We start from the raw sequence: 25640 nt of genomic DNA, 5'->3' as shown, positions 1-25640 counted from the left end.
GCCTTTCAGTTCCTTGGGCCTAAACCGTGGAATAATTGTCAGTCAGTCCCCTCTGCACTCCCTGAGAGGGCCTGCTTAATGCTGCCACCTAGCGGTATAATTTTTACATAACTTACTAAAAATTTTTTATCCACGAATAATAATGGTCGTTTCCTTCTTGAAATCAAACAAACATTGGCAGGAAAAATAGTCTGAAACATATGAGCAAAAGTCTTCCACAACAGGCACGATCTCACGTTCTTATTGCTATTGTTTGTGCCTTGTGATGCGTTCAAGAATGCTCGTAAACTTCTCTTCTAACGTTCGGAGGCGGTACTTGTCATTTCTGACCTCCAACAAAACGTTAGGAGTAAGTAAAGTAGTGATATATAACAGGTAGTTTTATGACAGCTGTTGTGCTTAGGGTTATTTTATGTGTTAAGATATCCTGTATTTAAATGGAACCATTGGACATAGCAAGTGATTGCATACATCATTTTCATTATAGTTGGACTACCTATTTACTGACTACGTAAACAACACATCTGGCCATACAGAATTACCAAAATTTCTTACAAGCGTTCTAGCTTACTCGAATTTTATACTGTAATAAATGAGACGAGGGAGTAATGTGTCCGTTATTTCAAAATTACTAATGGCTTTGAAGGCAGCATTGAGTCACATGACCAGTGCACAGCTGAGGGATGCTGAAGTAGGCTTGCCCGTTGCTAGCCTGTTAGCCACATTAGCTGTGCCTGGTAATCCTGGCAGACACAGCCGTTTCCTCTCATCCTTTCGAACAAAATCACCCGAGGGAGATACACTACAGGCCATGGAGGGGACGCAGCGCATGTGGCCGTCTTTTGTATCCCCTTTAATCGCCATATTTTGGTTAGATGTCAATGTCATAGTTTGTAGCTAAGGCTGTCCGGTTAGCTGAGCTAGCCTGTGTCTGGTAAGCGCAGGGCCAAGGCCAAGGCCAGACGAGAAAAGGGAGGCCGTCGTCGGGTGAGTAAATTTACGCTAACGTCTGTTTTTCACCTTGTTCACCAGCTTTTTATACACAAACATGATATGTCGGCTTGTTGGTGCACAACAGTTCACCTACATTAACGTGGTTTTGTTGTGTTGAGGTAAATGTTGCCTTTGTTGGTGCTTGTAATATTACATTTATGATACAGTGTCAATAATGTACGTATCGGCCGAAATTAGCGGTGAAAAACTGTTCATCCTCGATGAACCATTAGTAGTAACAGTAGTAGACGATGTAATGCTATGTTGACAGTCCTCACACAGTCTGACAGAATGAGGATGTATTTTCCTGCTCTGTACTGAGCTGAAACAGTGTTAAGCTCGACGGTTATGAAAAATAATAATACAGTAGGTTAAATGACGTTTTCCTAGTTCGACTTGTTCTGCTTTTATTGTCTGGCTCCAAACACACACATACATTTTCGTACTTATAATTTATTATAATGCTTTTATCAAGTAAGTTAAGACTGTATCATAGGTGTATATTGGGGGAAAGTCTGGAGGGCTTCAATGTGCTGCATGCTGTATTTGCTCCCCAACACGGTTTATTGAAGCTTTATCAACCTCATTTAATCAAAGGTGTTGAACACTTCCATTGAATTAAATACTTAAAACTATTAAATGCATTTTTTATGGCTCCAATAAAACCTCAGGTTTTCCACATATTTCTCTGCAGCAGGACATATTTGGCATTCTTAACAGCTGTGACATCTCAATTTTTAACTAATAGCTGTAGGGCTCAAGCTTCACAACATGCCTTTGTACTGATGGACTCATTCGGTTAATCAGGAATTTTGCTTTGCTTCGGGGCTTTTTAAAAGACGTGTGTCTTGTTTATTTGATGAAAACAAACTGAATGTATTTCCAGCCCTTGTGAGATGTAGAGCTAGTACTTAGTTTGTTTACCCCTTAAGAAAGAATGTCAACAATCTTGGTATCACTAAAACCTGTAAAGAAACATATGTTGTCAATTCAAGTAATCATTGTCTCCTGTTCCTCTTCTTGTCATAATCCACCAGGATTTGTTCTGTAGGTGGGCAGAGGAGGGAGAGAAGAAGAGTGGGACATCAGATTTTGGTTCAGACTTTTCTTTGAAGACGCCTCCACCGTCGTCTTAGTCACTGTCACCCTCCGCTAAGACATGTCTTCATCAGGGTGCTGCCACCTACCCGGCTCCCTTTGTGATTACTCCGGGAATGCCGAATCTGATGCCTCCAAAGATTCGGAGGAGTCTGATTCCACCACACAGGCCCAGTACATTGCCAAGGTGACGGCTAAAGATGGCCGCCCACTCTCCACCGTTGTCAAAGCAGTGAGCTTGCAGAGGTAAGAGGGGGAGGAACTCACACAGGGCACTTATGAATATAATGTAATTGCATTGTTCTTTGGTTGTTCATCACTTTGTTGTCTTCTCTGCAGCGATGTGGGCATGTGTCGGATTTGCCATGAGGGAGCCGGAGGGGAGACTCTGCTGTCACCCTGCGACTGCACTGGTACCCTGGGTAAAGTGCACAAGAGCTGCTTGGAGAAGTGGCTGTCCTCCTCCAACACCAGCTACTGTGAACTCTGTCACACAGAATTCACTATTGAACGACGACCACAGCCACTCACACAGGTTAGAGAAAGATTTATTGTCTTCTTTGTTTGGACAAAAAGAGGTGAAATGAGCAAAATGACTGATTAGTCTAAAGCAAAGCGAGCTAATTTGTCTTTTCCTTTGCGCTGACAAAAGTACTTCTGAAAGCCTCATTTAAACCTTTTAAAGTGTGTGCCAAGAGGAAGCATCTTCATGGTGTGAGATGATTAGCTGATATTAATGAGAGGTTTGCCTGACCTTGTAATAAGAGCTCTCTATTCATGTGTCAAATTCATATTGGTTATGCAGGAAACTCACACCTTGTTAATTATCTTTTACTTGGCAGATTCATGTTGTTCTAGTTTGTGCAAAAAAGGATGTCAATCAAATAAGGGTTCTTGCTTCAATTTTGTGGACCAGGTAGTATTGTTTACTTGTATTTTCGCAGGCTTTGGTTTTATGCAAGTAAAAAGTCTGTGTGGAAAGTAAAAGAGGCAGTAACGCCGAATCAGAAGACTGTCTGCTTTTTATTCATCTCTATTATCAGGCATCCACATGTAAGTGCAGCTAACAATCCTGTGGTCTCTCCACACTAACTCAATTCTTCTTCTTCCTCCTTTATAAGTTTGTTGTCGGGCTGTAAACAATGACAGCTGCAAAGAAAAGGAAGTCTTGTTCCTAAAAACCCTTCATTGTTTTTCCAAATAACTGCTCTCTACTGCGGAAGCCCACAGAACTGGGCCGTCACTCCCAGAGCCGATAGCTGATGGGTTATGAGTTTGATATAAGTTTAACCTATGACCTCTTCTTTGTCCTCAGTGGCTGAAGGACCCCGGCCCTCGCAGTGAGAAACGCACGCTTCTGTGCGACATGGCCTGCTTCCTGCTCATCACGCCGCTGGCAGCCATCTCTGGCTGGCTGTGTCTGAGGGGAGCCCAGGACCACCTGCAGCTGAAGAGCAGACTGGAGGCTGTGGGCCTCATCGCCCTCACCATCGCCCTCTTCACCATTTACATCCTCTGGACACTGGTACTAATGCATCTCCTCAGTAATTGTTCTCTAACTGATACAGGCTTTTTTATTTTTTAAATAAAACATATTTTCTGTTCTTCATGTACTTCTGTTCAGGTGCTGGCACACAGTGAAGGTTGCTCTCTCTTTACACCCACAAGTTTGTTTTAATATCCTACTGTTCCACATGGATTTGGAAAACAATGTGAACAGACATAGTACAAAGACAACCAGACCCACAGATTTATGTTCTGCTGTATGTTATTGTTGAGTTACGATTTTATAATAGAATTTATTTGACTGTTTTTGGTCAATATGACCTTGAACAAAGTCGACTGACGTGGGAGAATGTGTAACTTGATAATCTCCGGCACAGAGCTGTCATTTGTTTGAAATGTAGCTCGATTATTCATGCATGCACACACACATAACTCAATAAGCAGGCTTTTACTCTTAAGTAATAATAAGCCTCTTTTCTCTAACTTAGACATGTTCTTTAAAAATAGGATGTATTGTAAAGCTGATGCCTTCTGCAGAGCCCTAACACTTTAATTAAATGAAAAAGAAACTTCAGAAATGACAAAGATTTCCTCTTTAGCTCGCAGCTTGTGAGCGTCAGCCATGCAGCAGCTTCAGTCAGCAGATTGCTCCTGTCCAGCATCCGTACTACTCTGCCTCAAATATCTTGCTCTCGGTTGTACTGATGATTGTTTTCCTCCTGTCCCGCCCCCTCCCACTCATCTCTCATCCTAATCTCAGGTGTCGTTTCGGTATCACTGTCAGTTGTACTCGGAGTGGAGGAGGACCAATCAGAAAGTGCGCCTGCTCATGCCCGACATGAAAGGGGCGCACACCACCCAGCGTTCTGTGCCGACCAAGTCGACCAAGAAAATGACTGACGAGACCATCGTATGAGTGCAGAGCAGTGCCGAGAGGAATATTTAAAATAAAGCCCACTGAAGCACTCTCTAAAAAACAAAATTAATCATATTAATGAACTTTTGCACTTCATAAGGACCATTCTGAGGGGAGAGAGCTGCTCCCTCCCTCCTTCTTTCTTTTATCGAAGCACTTGATGTAAACTACGACGGTATTGGCCGACCACCTAAAGTGGTTTCGGGAGGAACTCATCCCGGAGTCACGGTTGATGTTGAAACACCGAGTTGTGAGCGGACAGCGAGCGCTGGGACGTGTGACGACTGAACACATGGATAATGGACTAACCAGCTCAACTGTGTGTCCGTGCCACAGACTTCTGGTATACTAAGACACAAGCTAATGTAGCAGGATATAACTGATACAGCATGCTACTACAGTATAATATGAAACATACTCACTACCTATAATTCCCTTCACAATGTATTTAGCTGTTTTTGAACAATGGGCAGCCAATAGCCCGGCAGAGGATAATAATCCAGAAACATGACAAAGTCTATCTGTGAATAATCTTTATTGACAACATGAGGGCGACAGTCGCTCACACCAACATTCTTGTCTATAATTTGAACTCTGTTAAAGTTACCAGGTGAAGCTTTCTCATTGCTGTGTGAACAGTGGAAATCATTTTCCTGTTTAGACAACAGCTAAGGCGTCATGTATTTATCACACTGCTCACGGGGTCAGTGCAGACTGTAATATATGGGATAACACCAGCTGCAGCCGTTAAACGGCAGCACAGTATTTTAAAGGAGACGGCGTTGAAGGTGTGGAGAAGTGTTTACATTCTAATTGGATGATGTCTCTACTATTGTCAGAAAAGTGCATTATAGCCCTGCTCCACGTGTAAATGCACCATTCATCGATGAGCTGCCTAGCAACGACCAGTAGTCCTACATCCCACATCACAAGAGATGCAACTTTAAGTAGAAGAGATGACAGTGTTCTGATTAGTGAGATTACTTCTGTCCTTCATAAAACCACAGAGCAGTATCAGAGCAGGCTGGTACTCTGTGAAGGTGCAAAAGACAAATGTGTTCTGAGATGTCAATCAGTGTAAGCAGCGTATGCTAAACAAAGTATTTTGTGTCATTGTAGTCTTCCTGCTGCATCCCCTGAAAAAGTTGGGTTATTGTGCAATAAAACACGAGGGACTCCTGGACTAAATCAATGTGAACCGTCATGTGTCTGCTGGTTTGAGGTGTTCCGGCTTCTAATGATCTTCATGTGGTCTTTGGAAATCTAGCTCATCTCATAATCAATCTCTGTGGAGGTCATGCCCTGAGATGACTCTGTGTTGTGTAAATAAGTGTTTTCCATAGAGGATTTTGTTCTGGGAGCCCTTTAACAGTCATTTACAGTCATTTACAATAACCTATTTACAGTACAACATCAGGTATTTGCTTTCCATTTTAGTGTGTTTTATACTTCTGTCCTGCTTCATTTCAGGGGGTAAAGTCCCCTACACCACAACAATAGTCCGTTATTTTGTAGATGAATTACATTAAAACACATATTTATAAAAAACAACACATTGTTACCCATCGTTTTAGGCTTTCAGCGCCTTACAAAAGAGCCATGTCTGCCCCCCTGTCACATTTAATGAGTCGTTACCAGCTCCATCTTAGAATGGCTTTCCCTTTAAGCTTCTCTGTTGCTTTCATTAAATGAACTATTCTTGACCTAAAGAGATCATTTTCCAATTTTTCACACAAAAAGCAAAAATTCTGTTTTACTTACAAACTTGTGGCACAACTTTCATCTCCACCAAATGATCCTGCTACCCTTCGGCGAGACCCGACACCTAGATCAGGAACCAGTAGCCCTAAGGACAGATACACCCATCAGCCATAACATTATGACCACCTGCCTAATATTGTGTAATATTGTGTAGGTCCCCCTTTTGCCACCAAAACAGCCCTGACCCGTCGAGGCATGGACTCCACTAGACCTCTGAAGGTGTGCTGAGGTATCTGCCACCAAGAAGTTAGCAGCAGATCCTTTAAGTCCTGTAAGTGGCGAGGTGGGGCCTCCATGGACTGACTTGTTTGTCCAGCACATCCCACAGATGCTCGATTGGATTGAGATCTGGGGAGTCAACACCTTGAACTCGTTGTCATGTTCCTCAAACCATTCCTGAACCATGTTTTCATTTGGCAGGGTGCATTATCCTGCAGAAGACCGGACTGATCTGTGTATATTTTACCTTTATTGTAGTAAAGTAGACAAAATTGTAGCAAAGTTGTGACTAAATTAGCTTAATCTTAACCTTCAACAACAATACAATGCAGCTTCTCCCCCAAACAATCCAGTTAGTGTCGCATGATCCAGGGGGGAGTCACCAATCAGACAGAAGGATTTTTGTTGTTGGGCAAAAAACGACCACGGCAACATAATATTGTAAAATTTAATTTCATGGCATTAATATAATGTATGTGAGCAGACAAGCTATCAAAATCAAAACAAAAAAAAGAATATATTTTACACAAAATGAAATAAGCATCAGCAGCGTCACAACCACTTTGAGATGATGACTGGAAGAGGAGGAGGAGGAGGAGGAGGAGGAGGAGGAGGAAACCCAAAAACAGGACTGCTGGTACGACTGAAACAGGCAGGACTCAGACCCCGGCCTCATACACGTGGCTTTAACCGTCTACCAGGGAAATGTTTAAGCTAACAAGGTCTCAGGCAAAGCTAATCTGCTACTCTATCATAGGTCACTGTGGTAGCTGGTTACCTGGTACCATCAGTCCTGTTTTAATGGCGTGTAGCAGGTTGTACCTGGGTCTGATTATAACTTGAAATCTGTTCACACACTTCTCTCTCTCTTTCTGGGATTGATCGTTTGTGGCACAACAGAGCTGACTCCACTGATCGAAAAAGTGCAGATTCAGACAATATTGCGCCCCAGGCTGGATGGAAGCAAACCAACACTGTGGATTTCAATTAATAATGGACCCAGGTGGAGGAGCGACGGTTGCAGCGGGTTACAGGTTCTGACAGCACTGCAGTTTGCTCCCCCTCTGGCCGTCCGTGGTGGGTGGCACGCTGATGTCCACCACGTTGTTTCCGGGGGACTCATCGTGGGCGGACCGCTCGGCAATCTGTTTCTGCGACACGATGCGGTAGATTTCTGTGTTGGAGAAGATGGAACAGAAACAGATCAGACCTTTTTATCCCAAACTTACCCTAAATTCTGGTTGCAGCTATCAGCCTACATGGGCACAGCGGCACAAACATGTTAGAGGAGCTCCCACAGTCATACTGAAACCCAGAGGTGAAAACAGGGCTTAGATATTTTACAAGGTGATACTTCAGTTACACTTTTACACAAGACAAATAAAACTTCCCACAGTAACAGGAAGTTACACAAGTAAGGTTCAGTTAAGTTACCGGTCATATGGAGTCAAATAAAGGTCAAAAAGATTTTGAGCTCAATTTCAAGGCCTGCATTTCACATTTTGTGTGAAAAATGTTTGCATGCAGGTATGTACATTTGTGAATGAGTAAAAAAAAAATCCTATTTAGTTTGTTAATTTGTAAAAAAGATTTGCAGGTATAGAACTATTTTGTGCTCACAGAATTTGCAAATGTATAAAAGGCTTTTGTTGCTGTAGAAACTATTTGTGTATGTGGAATTAGTTTTTTTATGCATTCACAAATTTAGATACTAATTTTTTTACATGCACATGAAACTTGAAATACTGTGAACATTATTTTGCAAGCTCAAAATCTTTTTGACCGTTATTTGATTCCATACTGTCATGACTGTTTTTTTTATACTGTTTAAATTTTATTTCTCTCTGTTTATATCAGCAACTAGTTTTAAATCAGACTTCAAGTGTATTCTATCAGCTCTTAGCACACAGATGTTTGTGTCTGAACTTTTAAGCTGTGAAATCTTAAGCAACATCCTTTCAGCTACAATAACATTGTAATGGTATGTCTTTAAACCAATGTTTAGGAATGTTTTGTATGCGAGAAATGCAGTCTAAAAGTACTTTTATTGTTTTATCATTCAAGTTTATTACGGACAGTGTAGTTCTGATGGGCCACCTCTTTTTATGAGCATACCTGTAAGGATATTCTTGAAGGCTTCTTCAACATTTGTTGAGTCCAAGGCTGAAGTTTCTATGAATGACAGGTTGTTCTTCTCTGAGGGGAAGAAAAAAACTTTATTAACATCGACAGGAGCACACTATTAATTTTAAACACACACACAAATTAAAGCTCCTGTGAGGAACTTTCGGTTTGTGTTGATTTTGGCGCCCCCTGTGGACAAAGCCCTACCTCTTATCTCTTTGCTGATCTTGCCCTATACATGCTTAAGTGGTGTTTTTTAACAAAAAATCTCATCCTGCTTCTTTACCAGTCATAAGTGTCACTCACTTTAATTTTTGCCCTGGAAAATGTAAACAAAGGCAGCGTGCAGTTCATTACTTCGTCTCACACCTGCCCCCTCCCGCCAGCAGGCATTAAAAATAACTATATAGAAATAATCAATCCTGTCTCTGATGGTCTGGTTTGCTTTTCTAGGTCATACAGAGTCATCAGAATTAATTTCAGCCTGTTTCATAACCAGTGAAAAACTCCTCACAGGAGCTTTAAATTTACATTTTTTTTACATATTCTTTTCTTGCCCCCTTTTGGAAAAGCAAACAGACACAGTTAATGTTTCTGTGATGACGTTGGGTTTCAGGTAGAGCAGTTCAGGCAACTTGTTACTTGGATTGATGTTAATATTAACAAATGTCTAAAATTAAAAATCAATGATAAAACATATCATATTTTCAGTTTAATAATACAAAAATATATTAAAAATTAACAAAAATGCAAAAAAATAAAAGTTCCTCTTTCTCCGCTGTTTTAACCTGTCCTGTGTCCTGTGTTAGTCAGTACCTGCAAAGGCGCGGGCCTCGTCCGTGGGCACGGCCCGGAGGTGACGCAGGTCGCTCTTGTTCCCCACCAGCATGATGACGATGTTGTTGTCGGCGTGGTCCCTCAGCTCCTTGAGCCAGCGCTCCACATTCTCATAGGTCAGGTGTTTGGCTATGTCATACACTAAGAGCGCTCCGACTGCTCCTCTGTAGTATCTGTGACACGACACCAAGACACACAGAAGGTAACACTTTGTCTGGTTTAAGTCTTAAGAATCATTTTCTGAAATACTATTGCACTTATGTTGAAGGCCAGTGTCTTACTGTGGATTTTACACTTACAAACTGAGAGTATACAGTGGTTAGTGAACTATATTTCCTGTATGCATTACTAAATGTTGCTTGATATATTGTTTTATATCAGGAAGAAAATTCAGGGGAGTTTCATTCAGCCTGTAGACAAGCTGCTTTAAAGCTGTGATTTCAAATTTCAAAGTAAGAGTTTACTTTCTTTTTAAACTCAACATGTTTTACTTTTAGCAGATGCACAATTCTAGTGTCTAACTTAATAAGCTGAATGAATCTAACTGTTTGAAGTCCTGTTAAGCAGCACCCAGGCTATTCATTGATCAAAAGGACCATCTAACTCTGTGACTAAATCATATAGAACATCTGCCTCATTTACAGTGATCCAGTCTAAATGATAAGGAGTCCTGTTGCTGTAGTATTTCCCCACACTGAGGGGATTTCAGGTGACAGACTCACGCCGAGGTGATGGCTCTGTAGCGCTCCTGCCCTGCTGTATCCCAGATCTGAGCCTTTATCGTCTTGCCGTCCACCTGGATGCTGCGCGTGGCGAACTCCACCCCGATGGTGCTCTTGCTCTCTAGGTTGAACTCATTCCTCGTGAATCGAGAGAGCAGGTTGCTCTTCCCTACGCCCGAGTCCCCGATTAACACAACTGTGGAGAGAAAGAGAAGGAGAGAGAGGGGGTAAAATATGAGACAGGTGTGTTTGTATGCGTGATGGGAGAGGGAGGGATGAGCTGTTTGTATTAATAGATGCAAGAAATGTTGATGTAGTATAAAGTAGTGCCTCTAAACGCTGGATTCAACAAAACTACAGGGACTTGATTTATGGGATATGAAAAAACATATTTCTCCTCTAAAGTAAGAGTGTAATATATTATATAATACAAGATTTAGTCAATATAAAATGCTCGGATGGTTGACATTGTTCCTGTTCATCTTAAAATCGCGACAGATCTTAATGAAAATCTTTTGTTTGGAGTCTGAATGAAACAAAGGAGTTGTCTTTTTGGATAAATTCAAAGCACCATTCATCAAAAAGATAACAGAACGGCTTTTCAATACATCAAATTCAATGTGTGACAGAGTGACAAAAGAGCAACAACAGACTGTGAACACAACGTGTGATGTATCGTTTGATAATTCATGTGTCTCATAGTGTCCTTCTCTCCTTACTGATAAATCAACCATCGTTTTCGCTGAACTGCACAACAGCTTGTTTTGGTTGTCACTGTTGAGAAGCACTCGCATAGCAATGCACCCAAGACCATGAAGAGGGCCGGTTATTTAATTTATGCCATTAAATACGCCTGAAGGATTTTCCATTAAATAAAGAGATGCTTTATTTGACGAAGGGCCTCTGCAGAGCCATAAACAAGTACAATAATGGGGATGCAGGGGAAGATTTTCCAAGAACTCATTTCCCAAACTGATTAAAGGATAGTTTTACTTTTCACCCTGCATCTTTAATAGACTGTACACACTTGACCTTTCAAATTAAAAGCCAAAACACCCTTTGAGTTGTGAAATTTGGTCAATTAAATCTGTAACCTGATGTCAGTTTTGTTTGTCAAACTTAATTTAAAACTTTCAGTCTACTAAAAATAGAAGGGTAACACCAAAATGGTCAGAATAAATATGTGAGCTTTATACTGAAAACATCTGGAAGAACTATTAACTACACACTGGAGAACCAGCTATGGCTGTGAGTAACTTTTTAGCGTCCTTAGTATAAATGCATTGATTAAGAGGCCTTTTTGTGTCTCATGAGACATCAGAGGAAAGTGATTGATATGGTATCAGGAGGTTCTGGCTGCTGTTCTCAGCACAGCAGCAGAGGTGGAGCCCTTTTGTTTTCTCTCTCTCGTTCTCCCTCCCTCCGCGAAAGGAAATAGACCCGAACTCTGTCCCCCTGTCGACATCGCGCTGGTCCGGGCTGCAGGAAGCTGATAACAGGCTTCATCAAAACCTGAATCGACAGTTTCAGGCCGCCTTGCCCTTCCTGTTTCGGCCGGGTACACAGACGATGGCTCGTCCAGAGAGGGAGGGAGGGAGGGAGAAAGGGGGGAGAGAGAGAGAGAGCCTCCGGCAGATGCCCCATTCATCCCACAGAGGATACTTTGTTACATCTAAATGGCCTTTTGGCTTCTGCAGGCCCAGGATGTTAATGTGGCACAGGAGCTGATATCAGGATCAAAGGGAGCCATTCTGGATCCCACTAAAGATAAACATGGACCTGAGTCTGGTACCGCTCCTATCAGGCCTATTAACCATCATAAAACGGCTAAGACACAAAGTTGAAAGCAGTGATAATAAAAGCTGGCAGAGTTACAACCCTGATGTGAGGATGAATCTGATTGATCAGGAGAGGAAGAGGCTCACAGGCCTTCAGTCAACCTCATGAGGTGGGATGAGCAGAAAACATCAGATGTAAATCAATAAATAAGCAAACTGAAAACAATCCTGCTCTATGAAAGTTGAACACAAAGGCTGCGCGCGGATAGGGTGTTGCATCCTTCACCTATAAATATAGCGGCAGGCGTTGTAATGTTACAATGACAGCATTATGTTGTAATAACATCAACCGATTATCATCCGGGCAGTTTCTGACAAAACAAGAGTCTGTTTCCTGTTTAAAATGCAGATATCTGAACACAGAATATGACACAATGAGAGATTAAGAGCTATTAATAAAGCAAAGCCTCGTCGGTGAGTAAAGGGGGAATGCAGTCATCTTTTTTTTTTTTTTTCTTTTTTTTTTTTTACCTTTGAACAAGAAATCGTATTCATCGTCTCGGTTCCCCATTCTAGACGAGGCCGCTCCAGCGCTTGTCTCCGGAACAGGATGTGTAGAAAGTCTGACTCTGAATTGTTGTTATATATCAGAAAAAGAATAACGATTCAGGTTTGAGCTGAGACTCTGCGCCAGTTTGGGCTGTCAGGGCGAGCTGCTGCTGCTGGCCGCAGAAGAGCAGAGCTCCAAACTCTGCAGAGGGAGGGGAGGAGTCCCTGCGTTGCACATAGCTGCCTCACGGGGGCGCTCTTTACTGGCATGCCTGCAGACAGCATCCACTGTCAGAGCCACACATTCAGTCATTTAGTTCTGAATGAAAATAAGAACAGGGTCAGGCTACAAAGAATGTTTACTTAATTTAAATTCTGTTTAATTTCTCGTGTAAAATGGTTGACATTGTTTGGTGTGAGTAAAATAATGAAACGATTTTAGGAAGAGGGCTGTGTTTTATCAGGCAGTAGCCTAGCTAACCCAAACTGCCTAATGGCTTTCAGTTTCATAGATAGTGCACTGTGATGATGACGATACATATATTTAAAAAAGAAACCAGAACCTATTGTTTTTGTTTTGTTTGTTGTATTATTTTGTTGTATGCCTGCTTGTGGTGAGTGAATGTTAGATAAGATGTAAATGCATATTTCCTCACAGATAGGGCAGACTTCTCCCAATTGAAATTACAAGCAGTATCTTGATAAAACGAAGCTTCCAGTTTAAATAGAATAAACAAAATTGACAAAAATAAACAACAGGTGTAATATTTTCAGAGATTGTACTAACTGTAGTGACCATTTATTAGGTTAAATCGCATGTTAACCCCAACACCATATACACCAGTGGTAATTTAGTGGAACATGTTGGGACCTTGCCTGGCTCTTAAAGTTCTTTCAATTAAAATCTATTTGGACATAATGTCGTCAATTATAATAATTACAGTCTATTACGTCAGGACAAATTCAGTTTTAGCTTGAAAAACTGTTGCCTACTGACAGAATAATTTCAAGTATTAAACGCTCTTGTTTCCTGTGCGGGGGAGACCGTGGAGTTGGTGGATAATAAATTATATAAAGAAAATGAATATTCTTTTTTTGGGTGGGTTTTCCCTTTAAATTCGTACTGACAGCTGGCCCCGCCCAATCCCACATACTCTTCTCCTATTGGTCGAGCGGCGGGCCAGCTGCACCAGCAAGGAAGCACGTGCTGCTCCGCGCATTTCAAGATCAAGATGGCAGCCTCCGTGTGTCGGTGCTACGAGGTAAGTCAATCATAAATGTCCTTCACTGCAGCTCTGAGGTGTTCTGCTGATAATTTGGTAAAAGCGAAAGAAATACACGGATTTGAAATTCATATTTTCGCGTTTAGTTATATCGAGAGGATTTCATGGGGTGTATTTACCTGCAGCCAGAGCGCGAGATGTCCGTTGTTAAAAGGCCTTCTTGCATCAGAGCACGAGAGGATTCTCTGTTCTTTTTCAGCCCAGACGTGCAAAATTAACATTTTGTTTGACTTTCATAGGTGAAAAGATGTCTGCGTATGTAGTGGTTCAAAACTGGCAAAAACTAGTATAAAGCAAGCCTCCTTTGACTGCAACATAAAGCCCCGTAGGTTACTGACGCATCGTTTCAGTGACTAGTCGTTATAAAACACAACTGATGTAACGGGATGTAATCTATCTTTCCTTAAAACAGATATGTTACACCTAATCCTGTGTCTCATCATATTTTGTAACCTGACTAGAAGTTTCTGTTGTCTTGTCAGGGCAAATTATCACTTCATTGTGACAGCTGTTACCAACATAGTAACCCTTTAGTATGTAGATACTGTAGGGTCAGTGAACCAAAATCTGACCCTTTAGCTTCTACTTGGATAAATATCAAAGGTTCAGCTAACAATTTAAGCAATATGTGCTGTACTAACGGATACAATTTTGCTGTCATTGTTATATAAACGTGTGAGCCTTTCTTAATAGTATCAGGGCATCATTATTGGCAACACAAATAAAGGATGTTTAAAATATCAGCAGTGAGTTTAAATTCATTTTTGGGTCACACAGTTTGGTGAATAGTCACAGTAATGTTACCACTTCTAATCATCTAGCACACACTCATAGTGAAACTGGTGACAATGAAAGAAAAACCCTAACATTTTAATTGTGTACTGCATGAGCAAGCATCCCCTCTATTCTCAGTCTGAATTACAGTGTTCTTCAAATGACTTTCAAAGGGCACAAATGACGGGAGCTTCAGTAACAAAGACTTCTCAGATATCTAGTGTCTCAGTAAGAACAGTGAATAAAGGGGATGTTACAGATCTGAATGCATGTCAGCTACAGTGAGGGCTCCTGTGACTCTGTTATAATGTTGTTGCTTGTTTCCTGAAATGGTTTTGGGAAGTATCCCTGCAAATCAAAGGTTGGATTTCCATCCTGTGATTAAAAAAAAAAAAATCTGTGCTGATTGCAGCATTCTCTTCCTGCATGAAAATGGTTCAAACTAGATGTGCATGCATGCAACCAAATTTTGGACCACACTACCCACCATCATTAAAATAGGAAATGAGGGAGAGAACACTCTTTATCCCTCCACTAAAGTCTTGGAGAATCAATGCCAAGGAGCATTAAAGTCGAGGCTTTTTCCCATGCAAACCATCTGCTGCGGAAACAAAACTTACATGTAGCCTAACCTAGCAAAGGTGTTTGACACTGACAGTACTAACTTTTTATATAAAGTCCAATATTAGCCAGTATAAGTAGTAAATCGGGTTATTAAAAATAGCATTACAACAACATTTCTCTTTTTTCCCTCAATGTTCTGTCCTTGTTCATATTTGTGTGACTCCTGGCTCATGAGTGCCTCATTAATCACCTGTTACTTACTCTGTATCCATCCACTGCAGTGTTGGCAGAGTCCGTGTTTGTTATTGACAGTGACTTTCTCTCCATTGCAGCTGGTCGGCAGACGTGCCCTGGCCCTCTGCTCCCGGCCTCTGGTCTCCTCAGTGTGGAGAGGAGACGCCTACAGGATACATGGGAGCCCAGCTGCAGCTGTGCAGGTACACACTGACAGATCCCACTCAACTTTACATGGCACAAAGTCAGAGTGATGATTACATCAAAGAAAATGATCAGTGGATTGTTAAAGAATTAGAAAGATTTGGTTTTCCTCATCTGACTGTTTTGTCCAATTTTTACCATTTTTAGGTTAATTTTTTCTCAAACTTTCACAGAGATTATGAAGAACTCCCCACTGGATATATGTGATAGATCTGTTTACTATGGGTGTATATCCTGCTGTCTGTTTGTCTCATTAGGTGCGATATGCTTCGGGGCGTAAAGGTTTCCTGGGAGAGTTTGTGGACAACCTGCGTCAGGAGTTCGGTAAGAATCAGGAGATGAAAGAGAACATCAAGAAGTTCAGAGAAGAAGCCAAGAGGCTGGAGGAGTCTGATGCTCTCCAACAAGCCCGCAGGAAATACGTAAGAACATTTTGTATCCTCTGGGATTTTACTTTAGACAATGTTTCTTTGAGTCATGAATGAAATCTTTAGCAAACAATGTAATTAATCTGCATCTTGGGTTTATTTATTATTTCCTTCATTAGAAAACTATCGAGGCTGAGACAGTGAAGACTTCTGAGGTGTTTAAGAAGACGTTTGGCTCCCTTTCGGACACCGTCAAGGAGGTAATGTATCAGCACTTCCTCTGGTTTAAACCAAATTAAAGTCTTCTTGGTGTTAATAAATAACAAGTGACTTAATTGAATGTCTTTATGTGTTTGTGTGTGTGCATGTAATGTTCTGGCCACAGGGTCTTGAGGAGGTGAGTCGTACCGACATCGGGAAGAAGATCAAGGAAGGTGTGGAGGAGGCAGCGAGGTCAGCCATGCACTCAGCTGAGTCTGTGTCCAAGGGAGGAGAGAAACTGGGCAAAACTGGTGCATTCAGGGCCATCTCACAGGTCAGAGGAAAAATTATATCTGCCTACCAGACATCATGGTTTGATGCTCTCTTCCACAATATTACTTTTTGAAACAGCGGGGAACTAAGTGGTAGTGGGCCACAATTTTTGCAAATGAAGTCACAGATGTCAGTATGTTCATGTGAAAGAAACATTCACGCAGGAAAGATAACACACCTTCGTTGAAGCCTTTTTGGTCCCATGCACACACACACACACACACACACACACACACACACACACACACACACACACACACACACACACACACACACACACACACACATATACACTGGTGCGGGGGCTGCTAACTTGTCTATCAGTAGCTTATCCAATTAGCTTATCTACTCACACTCATTGATGGCATTTGGGAGCAATTTTGGGTAAGTGTCTTGGCTGAAGATACTTGTTTCAGTTTCAGTCACACTGCGTTTCAGACCCCACTGATCTTCTGCTTACTCCTAGGCAACGGCCAGCCCCATTTCCAGCAAAATATAAAATCAGGGAGCTGGTTTAGCTCAGCGGTTAAATCGCGCATCCCATATACAGAGACTCAATGCAGCAGCCCAAGGTTCAACTCCCACCCTCAGCCCTTTTCCGCGTGTCATTCCCCACTCCCTCTGTCTCTGACACGATCTACTGTCCTCTCTCTCTGAATAAAGGCAATATAAACATATAATCAACTAAGAAACCACAGTGTTTCTTGCTTTGGCTTACCAGCTACATTAGACTCACACCTAGACCCACACAAACAACACCTAGACAGCAGTTATTAAGTTGTATAAGGTGCTTTAAATAAAAGGGGCTCTACAGAATAATGGTTCAGTGTACATAACTGTATATGTATTGTTATAGCTATAATAAAGCTGTGTGTCTTCTCTGTAGAGTGTGGAGTCCATGAAGAAGGAGATTGATGTTGGAGATGCCGGCCCTTACAGAGCTCCCCCTCAGCTAAGGAAGAGAAGTGATTTCTCCTCCAAGGGAGCCGACAGCGACTCCAGAGTGTTCGAGGCTAATGAGTGAGTAGCTGTAGAAACTCCGACATGTTTCCCCGTTTATGTAAAGATTTATCCTTGGAGAGCGTACGTGTCCTATCAATACACAACCCCACTAAAGATCTCTGAATGAAATCATTTCCTTGTCTTCTGTGCTGCAGAGAGGCTATGGGTGTGGTTCTCCACAAGGATTCAAAGTGGTTCCAGCAGTGGAAGGACTTCAAGGACAATAACGTTGTTTTTAACCGTAAGAGAATCCTCTGTATTTATTTGCTTACATCCTGTGGAATTAGTGTTTATTCATTAGATCACCTCCAGAATGCACAGGTGTAATTTCCATTAAAGCCAGCGGGGGGCACCAGATTCTTTACAGTAGATAGCATTATAAACTCAGTTCAGATGTCCAGTGTTTATCTTGACAGAGCATGTAAGCCCTCACTGTGCAGGTTTTATCCCCCATTATGATGCAGAACAGTCATGTTTTTGTCAGTCTATCCTCACTGTATGTTTCCCGTCTTGTTTTCTGCAGGCTTCTTTGAGATGAAGATGAAGTATGATGAGAGTGACAACGCCCTCATCAGAGCGTCCAGAGCTGTGACGGACAGAGTCACTGACTTCCTGGGTAATGCTCCACCACAGACGATGTTGTTGTTGTCGTAGATAGTTTTCATTGCCACCTCAATCTGAAAGGACGATTTTAGAAGAAGAGTTTAATATTATAAGGAGTCTGCTTTTATACATCAACACATTCAGATTTGACTGAAGGTAGCAAAGATGTAAATGTTATCATTCATCCTATGCCTCATATTGTTGCTATAGCCTGCTTAGTTAAGTTAACATAAGACATGAACTTGGTCCTATCCGAAGTACTGACATCTTTTTTTATTGTTGTTGCTGCTGCTTGTTTGTTTTCTAGGCGGACTTTTCTCTAAGACAGAAATGTCCGAGGTGCTGACAGAGATCGTTAAGGCCGACCCCACCTTTGACAAAGACTCTTTTCTCAAACAGTGTGAGAAAGACATCATCCCCAACATACTGGAGGTAAACACACTGTTTGACCTGTTTATTCTTCTCCATCTCAGTTTTTACTCGACTTACTTCGAGTATTTTGATAAGGCGGATAAGAAAAGTCTTTGATGAAGGTCTCGCTTCATTAAATGTGATTTTTAAATCTGTCTTAGTCCAGGAATTTCATTTGTTAATACTCCTGTTAGAATAAATAGTCTGACTGCTGCTGTGAAATATTCAAACATTTTCTAAGCTCATTCAGCAGGAAAAAAATCCTCCAAAGCTGATTATTGATGGCAGGTTATATTGGAAACGATGTTTTGTTTCCTTCCCAGTTACAGAGATCTTTTGATCCACTTTCATGAAGATAAGAAGCGTGTGCTTTAATGAAAAGAAGACTTGTTGTGCTTTAGGTCACAAGACCTTTACCTTTTGGCTTTGTGGCAAAATTGTGTTTGTTTAGATTTTTGAAACTGTATCTGACACGTTTTCAAAAGTTAACATTGTAATTCTATTGGCATTCATTGTGATAGAAGGTATTTAATAGATAAATACATATTTGATAAGTTATATGAAAAGTCTAAATTACTGCCTAAGCTGACTTGTCAAAATGCCCTCTGTTGTAAGCAATCATCAATAGCACATAACACATTGTGTCACTGTTCTTCCTGCAGGCGATGATCCGTGGGGAGCTGGATGTGTTAAAAGACTGGTGCTATGAAGCTGTAAGTTTAATGCTGCTGCCTATTAGCGTAATGCTTAATCAGTTTTACATCCTTTAACGTCATGCAACGTGTTTCTGGACTCTATGTGTGTGTGTTTACAAACAGGAAACAGAATTGTTGTTATTCAGTCATTTTCATGTCAAATGTGTTTCTTGCTCTTGTCCTCAGACGTACAGTCAGCTAGCTCACCCCATCCAGCAGGCCAGAGCGCTCGGGCTGCTCTTCCAGTCCAAAATCCTCGACATTGATAACATCGATGTGAGTGCTTTCACACTTTCACACCAGCGATCACACCTTAAGTGTTCGGAAAGTCCCAAAAGTCGTGTTTGCATGCTTTCCCTTCTCTCACCTCAGCTTTGCCCCTCACAAAGAACATTCACTTCCTTTTCATTGTAGAAATCAAACATAAGTAGTTGTTTTTATGCCGTTCGAAGGTGACAGCAACCCTTGTTTAGTGTGTTTGTCTCAGTTAATTGATGTATTCATCGTCTCTTCCTGTGTTGTAGCTGGCGATGGGTAAGATGATGGACCAGGGCCCCGTGCTCATCATCACCTTCCAGGCTCAGGTCGTCATGGTGATCCGCAGCCCTAAAGGAGACATTGTTGAAGGAGATCCGGTCAGTAAACTCAGAATCACCTCACCAGTATAAAGAATATGATTTAATCAGTGAGTTATTTCAAGGAAGTAAACAAGGAAGTCAATTAGATCAGCACGGTGCCTTATCCATTTATCTTTATTACTCAGAGTTTCACAGGTTTGATTAAGTGATAGGGCGCTTGTTTTTACTGGTACAGTATGATTTAAAATACTCAATGTTTAGATTTGTCTTTATTAAACCTCATCACAAGCTAAATCAAAAGATGTAAACTAAGTTATGGTTGAAGTTTAATCTTCCATCCTCTCCGTCCTCTCTCTTCCCACGCTGACCTCTCTGCTTCTCTTTCCGTCATCAGGGTAAGGTGATGAGGATGATGTATGTCTGGGCGTTGTGTCGTGACCAGGAGGAGCTGAACCCCAACGCCGCCTGGAGACTCCTGGACATCTCCGCCTCCAGCACAGAGCAGGTCCTCTAGAGGAAGGAGGAGGAGGAAGAGGAGGAGGGTCGCAGGTGGAAAGGACGATATGAGACTCAAAAACTGTGAAGCAGGGCAGAGGATGTACCTGGAACACCCGCACGTACTGACTCATACACACACATTGCTCCTCCCATGTGTTATTCCAGAGACTGTATTTGCACACACTCACATTACCGATGTATATAGGTTCAAGAATATATACATGAACATAGAGATAAACTACCACGATATAATATATGCATCCATAGAAAACTGTGCATCCACCAACATGTGTGTGTGACTCTTGCACTGGTACGCTCAGTGTGTTTTTGGAATGGATTGAACCATTTTTTCCAAATGGCTAAAAGAGGAGCCTGTGCCATTTCCCTCTGCCTTTCATCCAATGGTTCAGTCCGTCCCTACAAACCTGGTGGTGAATCTAAGAAGATTGGAGGGAAAACATGGACTTGGTCTCTCCGGACATTTGAAGCCTGAAACTGGTTTTGATGCTCACGACTGTCTTTGTCACATAATGTAAACAGGAAATGAAGCCTTCTTGCAGCAATTTACAAAGCCGAGCAGGACAGCAGTAGATATGTTGATCAAGGCAAACTGGTCCCTGAGTTCAAGTTAAAGGACCACTCTACTTGTAGATTGGTTAACGGTCCCTAACAGGCTTTGAAAACGGTTGTATAAAGTCTGTGGCTCTAAAGGCAACAGCAACAATTTATATTCAAGCAAAGAAATGTCAAAGCTTCTCCTCTTAATCACACGAACATGCTCTGCTCTACCCTAGCACTAGCTCGCTAGCTTTAGCATGTGGAAGTCTCCACTCATAAGCTGTGAGTGCACGAACAGAGTGCACGCAAAGAGGCTGCTAGGCCATACCAATGACTGTATGTATAGATGGACGACGCATCTCCATCTGCTCTCATTGTACGGAATTGATGCCAAAAAAGCACCCGTGACAGGCGCTGCCATCTTGCAATGGTGAGGTCATTTGGAGCCAGAGTTGCACACTAGAGATCGGCGGGTGTCGTCACCCGCCATAGCCATTTGTGCAACGAAAACACACACTTAACTTTCCAAAAAAACAGCAAGGATGTGAATCAGCATGATAAGAACTAACTATAATGACAGAAAGCATGTTTGAGAAACATTTATTTGTTGTGTATTTTGTTTTTATAGTTTGACCCATGTCCCATCTGTTAACATGGAGGAGGCGGGCTTTATGAGCTATACTGCAGCCAGTCAGCGGGGGGTGCTCAAGATCTTTTGGCTTCACTTTTAAGGAGTGTCATGTCGTCCATCTTTATATACCGTCTATGGGCCATACAATAATTTAATTTTGTGATGCTGATACTATTGGACAGCCTTATAAGAGTCCTGGGACAGCCGTAGACACCTGATTTTTTCCCCATTTTTTTCAGTGTATTTTATTTATTGGTAGCTGTTGGGATGTGAAGAGAATTTAAACAGATATGACAAAAAGTTGGGCTGCACAGTGGAGCAGTGTAACCTCACAGCTAGAAGGTTCCTTGTTCGAACCCCAGTTGGGACGAAGTGGGCCTCTCTGTGTGGAGTTTGCATGTTCTCCCCGTGCATGCGTGGGTTCCCTCCGGGTACTCCAGCTTCTTCCCACAGTCCAAAGACATGCTCGTTAGGTTCAATGGTGACTCTAAATTGTAGGTGTGAGTGTGAACGTGAAAGGTTGTCTGTGTCAGCCCTGTGATTGACTGACGATCCGTCCAGGGTGCACCCCACCTCTCGCCCAGTGACAGCTGGGATAGGCTCCAGCCCCACGCGACCCTGAACAGGATAAGCGGTGTAGATAATAGATGACAAAAAGTGTGGATGAAATAAATCTGTAGAGCTGTGATGGTAGCTGCTTTGTTCCTGGTGGCTATGTTTTGAAAACGTACACACATGTACAATAAGAGATCAAGTTTAAACCCCATTAGTTAGGATGTAATAGTCTGTGTAAGCTGTAATATGTAAAGCTGCATTTCAACAATCAGAAATGACAAGCATCTAGAGAAAACATTGTGACACGTTCTCTGAAGTTACATCGAGTCTCCGGTAACTGTTGTTCACCCTCAGTGAGAAGAAACACATTGTATCTTTGTAAATATATAACATGTAAACTTGGGTGGGACCAGATTTAAATGCATCATTATGGCAGCTTTGTTGTTCGAGGATCATCTGCCATATCGTGTTGCACATTGTTCATCTGTCGGTCGTACTTAAACGTTTACTTTCCTGTGTGTGGCTCTTTAAAGAGTGAGTGCAGAGGATGAACACTTGAATGAATGAGCACAAACTGTTCTGTTGTGTTACTGTTTTTTACTTTAATACTGTGGGACCACGTGGGTCTCTGCTCACACGTCAACAGAGATTGAAAACATTGTGATTGTACTGTAACTCTTTGATTAAGTGTCAAGAGAAACTGAGCTCCTGATTACGATCTTTGTCGGCCAGAATCTGGATTTCTTTGTATTTATTTGGTCCATATTCCCTCACACATGGGCTCAGCATGAGATGTGAGATTGTCTCCGACTGACCAGATTTCATCCCCTCCCTGATGGTCACACCCTGCTCATGTATTACTCTCTTTGTCATGAGTCCCTGCTGTGTGCTGATCATGCAAAACCCGTCGTATTGTCATTTCAGAAACCGTGTTCAGTGATGGAGAACCTCTGTGCATCATATCGGGCAGTGCTTTCCATGAAATCAAATAATGATAAATAATAGGTAATGATAAACTATGACAAGATGAACAAGTTAATTTATGTGAAGTGTTCTGAGTACCCTGAAAAGTGGTCTATAAATAAAATGTTTTATTATCATGATTATTGTAAGTTTTATTATTAAATGTTAGACTGAAAAAAACTGCTGCGACAACACACAGCTCTAATATTCAGCCGGAGACGGGAGTGGTTTTGTTCTGCTTCCAGCTGAGGAGATAAATCCTTAGACTTTTACCCAGCACCGCCCTGAGGAGAACTTTATTTTTGCTCCACAGTTTGGATCAACAGATCTCCACAGTGTTTGTTAGGCTTCATATTATTAGACTTCAATAATTATATCAGGATGTTTTTTTCCTTTTTAAAAAAAAAAAAATATTTTAAAGATTATTTTTTGGGCCTTCAATGATAGAGAAGACAATGGATAGTGTTGGAGAGAATGGGGGATGGAGCACAGCAGGGGCCCGAGGATAGGAGTCGAGCCCGGGCTGCCACATCGAGGACTGTAGCCTCTAAACTGGTGCCCGACTTTTTGTCTTTTTGTGTACAGTGAATCAGCCATTAAACTGTAAGAAATCTAAGATACCAATTTAAATCTATATTACAATTTTAATTATAAAGGTTATTTGTATGGCACAAACTAATAATAAAAGCCTAACAATGAAATAGACAATAATGTAGGAATAAAACAGGAAGACACAAAAAACATAAAGTCATACCGACCAAAAGAGGGACAACTTAAAACAGTGGTTGAGTCAGAGAAACAACATAAATAATTCAACACCATGGAGAAAACACAAAAACTACAAGCAGGCCTTTTGATAAAAGTATGTCTGTTAAAAGACCATTACAGTAATACAATCTAGAGGAGGTCAAATAAAACACATCTCATGGGAGGGACTGAGATTGCGCCGCAGACTGAATCACAGCCATGCTGATATTCAGTATAACATCACGACCTCGAGTGTGATATTGCTTTTATACAACAGTTCTACAAGCAGCACCTAGTAGTAAAAAATAATAATCATCAACAGATTGCTTTTTGCTCCACCAACTTAACTCGTTCCACAGCTTAACTGAAACTGGACTTTTGTTGCCAAGCAACCCAAACACCCCCCTGCACTCTGTGTCTCCAGGTTACCACAGATCAGCTGTTTTTTATTGTGTACATTTATGTTTGTTCTAATTTATCATCATCCAGTGAAATAAGAGTCTGCTGTGTGATCCAGAGGTACCAGCTTGATCAGTGTAGACATACACGCTCTGCTGTGATGTTAATTAACAGTATTCAGAACACATGGCTGAAGCGGGGTGATGTTATACTCTATATCAGCACTCATGGAATGCCTGTTAACCAATCAGATTACTTGGTTGGAACTAACTGTTGTATAAGCATGAATGACAGTTTGTGTCATTAAAAGTCAGCACTGACCTTACCCGGGCAATATCTCTGAGGTGGTTGTAGCATGACTGGATGACTTAGTGACTTAGTTTCACATAAATGAGGCATGAATCTATGGAAACATGAGAGATTGTTAAGATCAGAGTAAAAATCAGGTCATTCAGATTGAAGTTGATTGGGTTGTATGAGGTGACCTTAGAGCCTGCTTCCTAACTTGTCAGCATGGAAACGACAAGGTTGTTATTTTTGCATTTACATTGATCTTTTTGGCTGTTTTGGTTTGATTTAAAGAGAAGAAATATACTTACATACTTTTATCAACATTTAAAATGTCTCGTAGTCCTGTGTGAACTACGGTTTCACACTTGCTCAACAAGGTTTGCATGAAAAATGAGCCAGTTCCCATGGTTCCAGTATATTCCCTGTAATGTAAGGCAAAGGGTTCCATATAAGATTTACTTATTCACTCATCCCTCAGCTTTTCCTACATTACTTTATCTCTGAGATGACCAAAGAATATATTCTTCTTCTTTTATCCAGTGACCCGTCCGTCTGCAGAACAAAGAGAGCTGTATGATGATTTGCTTCCAGGCTTCCTTAGAGTCAGCAGCTTTCTACGCACCGTGTGTGTTAGTGCTCACAAGAGAAAATTAAACTCTGCACGCTGTACGTTTATGTGTGTGTGTGTGTGTGTGTGTGTGTGTCCTTTGTTTTCTCATTTCAAAACTGACATGCTTTGATAGATGTACATGGATCTGGCCATTGACACTGCTGGATAAACCTATGGATTTGGTGGTATAGGGATGATAGATCAGGCTTTAAATAACACATGCCTGTAGATTCACACACAGGGCCAATAAATAGGAGACCTCATCCCACAGCTGTCTGTTGTGATGAATGAGCGGGGACGTCCTTATACTAACTAACTGCCTTCACTCCTTTGAAGTCTGCTCGCTTCTCTTTACTGACGCCTGCTGAGAATTTAAGTATCAGTGTGTACAAACAGAAGATCTTGGAGCCAAATGAAAGTTAATCCTTGAGAATTGATGGTTTCAAAATCAAGTGTAGTTTCTTTTAATGTGCAGCAGAAGTTAACAATATAAACCTTTATATTTCAGGGTATAGCGAAAGCATCCGTCCATGCTTTGCAGCTGAGCGATGAGAACTCTTATTGTACCTGAATGAAAGGGCTGAATGCATCAACACAACAGACTGAAGCAGGGAAAGCCTTAGAGGCTGTGCAGT

The 25640-nt window shown here is 41.5% G+C and overlaps 3 protein-coding genes across 3 annotated transcripts; 2 read left to right on the top strand and 1 right to left on the bottom strand.

The window, feature by feature from the left end:
* Positions 1 to 717: 717 nt before the first annotated feature.
* Positions 718 to 4943, top strand: LOC138611172 (E3 ubiquitin-protein ligase MARCHF2-like). The gene is made up of 5 exons (XM_069684146.1): positions 718 to 987; positions 2031 to 2337; positions 2431 to 2626; positions 3407 to 3616; positions 4358 to 4943. Exons 2-5 carry the CDS (start codon positions 2153 to 2155, stop codon positions 4511 to 4513), a joined length of 747 nt encoding a protein of 248 aa, XP_069540247.1. The 5' UTR covers positions 718 to 987; positions 2031 to 2152; the 3' UTR covers positions 4514 to 4943.
* A 1984-nt stretch (positions 4944 to 6927) lies between these two features.
* Positions 6928 to 12690, bottom strand: LOC138611173 (ras-related protein Rab-11B-like). Its single transcript, XM_069684148.1, has 5 exons — positions 12486 to 12690; positions 10177 to 10372; positions 9434 to 9627; positions 8609 to 8689; positions 6928 to 7667 (listed from the first exon to the last, which is right to left on the bottom strand). Exons 1-5 carry the CDS (start codon positions 12523 to 12525, stop codon positions 7522 to 7524), a joined length of 657 nt encoding a protein of 218 aa, XP_069540249.1. The 5' UTR covers positions 12526 to 12690; the 3' UTR covers positions 6928 to 7521.
* A 1045-nt stretch (positions 12691 to 13735) lies between these two features.
* On the top strand, positions 13736 to 23095 carry LOC138611512 (mitochondrial import inner membrane translocase subunit TIM44-like). Its single transcript, XM_069684670.1, has 13 exons — positions 13736 to 13765; positions 15457 to 15561; positions 15820 to 15984; positions 16110 to 16190; positions 16316 to 16465; positions 17351 to 17484; positions 17622 to 17707; positions 17990 to 18082; positions 18377 to 18501; positions 19143 to 19193; positions 19362 to 19451; positions 19700 to 19810; positions 20148 to 23095. Exons 1-13 carry the CDS (start codon positions 13736 to 13738, stop codon positions 20265 to 20267), a joined length of 1341 nt encoding a protein of 446 aa, XP_069540771.1. The 3' UTR covers positions 20268 to 23095.
* Positions 23096 to 25640: the final 2545 nt, after the last annotated feature.

The sequence above is a fragment of the Semicossyphus pulcher genome, unplaced genomic scaffold (assembly GCF_022749685.1).
Source record: "Semicossyphus pulcher isolate SPU_LCO1_2020_fin unplaced genomic scaffold, fSemPul1.0.p SCAF_7, whole genome shotgun sequence".
Classification (NCBI taxonomy): Eukaryota; Metazoa; Chordata; class Actinopteri; order Labriformes; family Labridae; genus Semicossyphus; species Semicossyphus pulcher.
The sequence above is the reverse complement of the archived record's forward strand: the minus strand, read 5'-3'. Positions and strand labels throughout refer to the sequence as shown.